Source organism: Eimeria mitis, genomic scaffold (genome assembly GCF_000499745.2).
Source record: "Eimeria mitis Houghton genomic scaffold, Emh_scaff267, whole genome shotgun sequence".
Classification (NCBI taxonomy): Eukaryota; Apicomplexa; class Conoidasida; order Eucoccidiorida; family Eimeriidae; genus Eimeria; species Eimeria mitis.
The window spans coordinates 4,340-5,295 of record NW_013571012.1 but is presented as its reverse complement, the minus strand read 5'-3'; the positions used below and the strand labels follow the sequence as shown (position 1 = coordinate 5,295).

Below are 956 nucleotides of genomic sequence, written 5' to 3'. Positions count from 1 at the left end.
CAAATACGCTCACTTTATTCCCTGCTCGAGCACGGTCACAGCGGAAGGAGTGGCCCAACTATTCATTAATCATGTGTGGAAGCTCCACGGCCTCCCCAAAAGCATCATTACCGACAGGGATCCGAAGTTCGTTAGCGCCTTCTGGCGCACCCTCATGCAACAGCTCGGCATCGACCACAACATGACCACCGCCAACCATCCGGAGGCCGACGGCCAGACCGAACGGACTAACCGCACGCTGGTGCAGTATTTGCGGCTTTACACCCAACAGAACATATCTAACTGGCTTGACTTTCTTGCTTGTCCAGAATGGGTTTATAACACTACTGTGCATTCGTCCACTCGCTGCTCCCCGGCGTCCCTGGTCTATACCGAAACTCCACTCGCCGATCCGCCGCTCGACCTAGCGGTTGGAAGCCAGCTCCGACAGACTGTGGCTTCCGACTTCGGCACACAGCTTGCAGCAGCGAGGGAACGCATCCGCAAAGCACAGGAATGTCAGGCCAGAAACTATGATAAACGACGTTCCGCAGTCAGTTTCAACCCGGGCGACTTGGTTCTGGTGGATTCGCACGCCCTCCGTAGCACGCAGGAGGGCGAGCAACCCAAAAAGTTCGCCACACGATGGGTTGGACCGTTTGCGGTCCGCTCTCGGGTCAACGCCTTGGCGTATATTATCGATTTACCCCCAACGTGGAGATGTCACCACACTATTAACGTGGGCTTCTTAAAACAGTTTCGGGAATCTCCTCGGTTTCCTCGCACTCTAGCGAGGAAACAGCAACAGCGACCTCGCGAGCTTCCCCGCCTCGAGGATACAGAGATTCTCGAAGTGCGAATCGACTCCCGCCGCGGCCATCGGAAACGCGAATATTACGTCAAATGGCCGGGCACACGCAATCCCGAGTGGGTTTCGGAGGATTGCTTACGGGAGGCGATCCCCCCTAAGCAGCTCG

At 56.4% G+C, this 956-nt stretch overlaps 1 protein-coding gene across 1 annotated transcript in view; it reads left to right on the top strand.

Moving 5' to 3' along the window:
* Nucleotides 1-956, top strand: part of EMH_0006100 (uncharacterized protein) — a gene marked incomplete at both ends in the record, with an annotated part of 6,221 nt that overhangs the window by 4,284 nt on the left and 981 nt on the right. Inside the window, one exon of the mRNA XM_013497433.1 lies at nt 42-832. Within this exon, the coding sequence (XP_013352887.1) occupies nt 42-832 (791 nt within the window). The remainder of the gene's footprint in view (nt 1-41; nt 833-956) is intronic.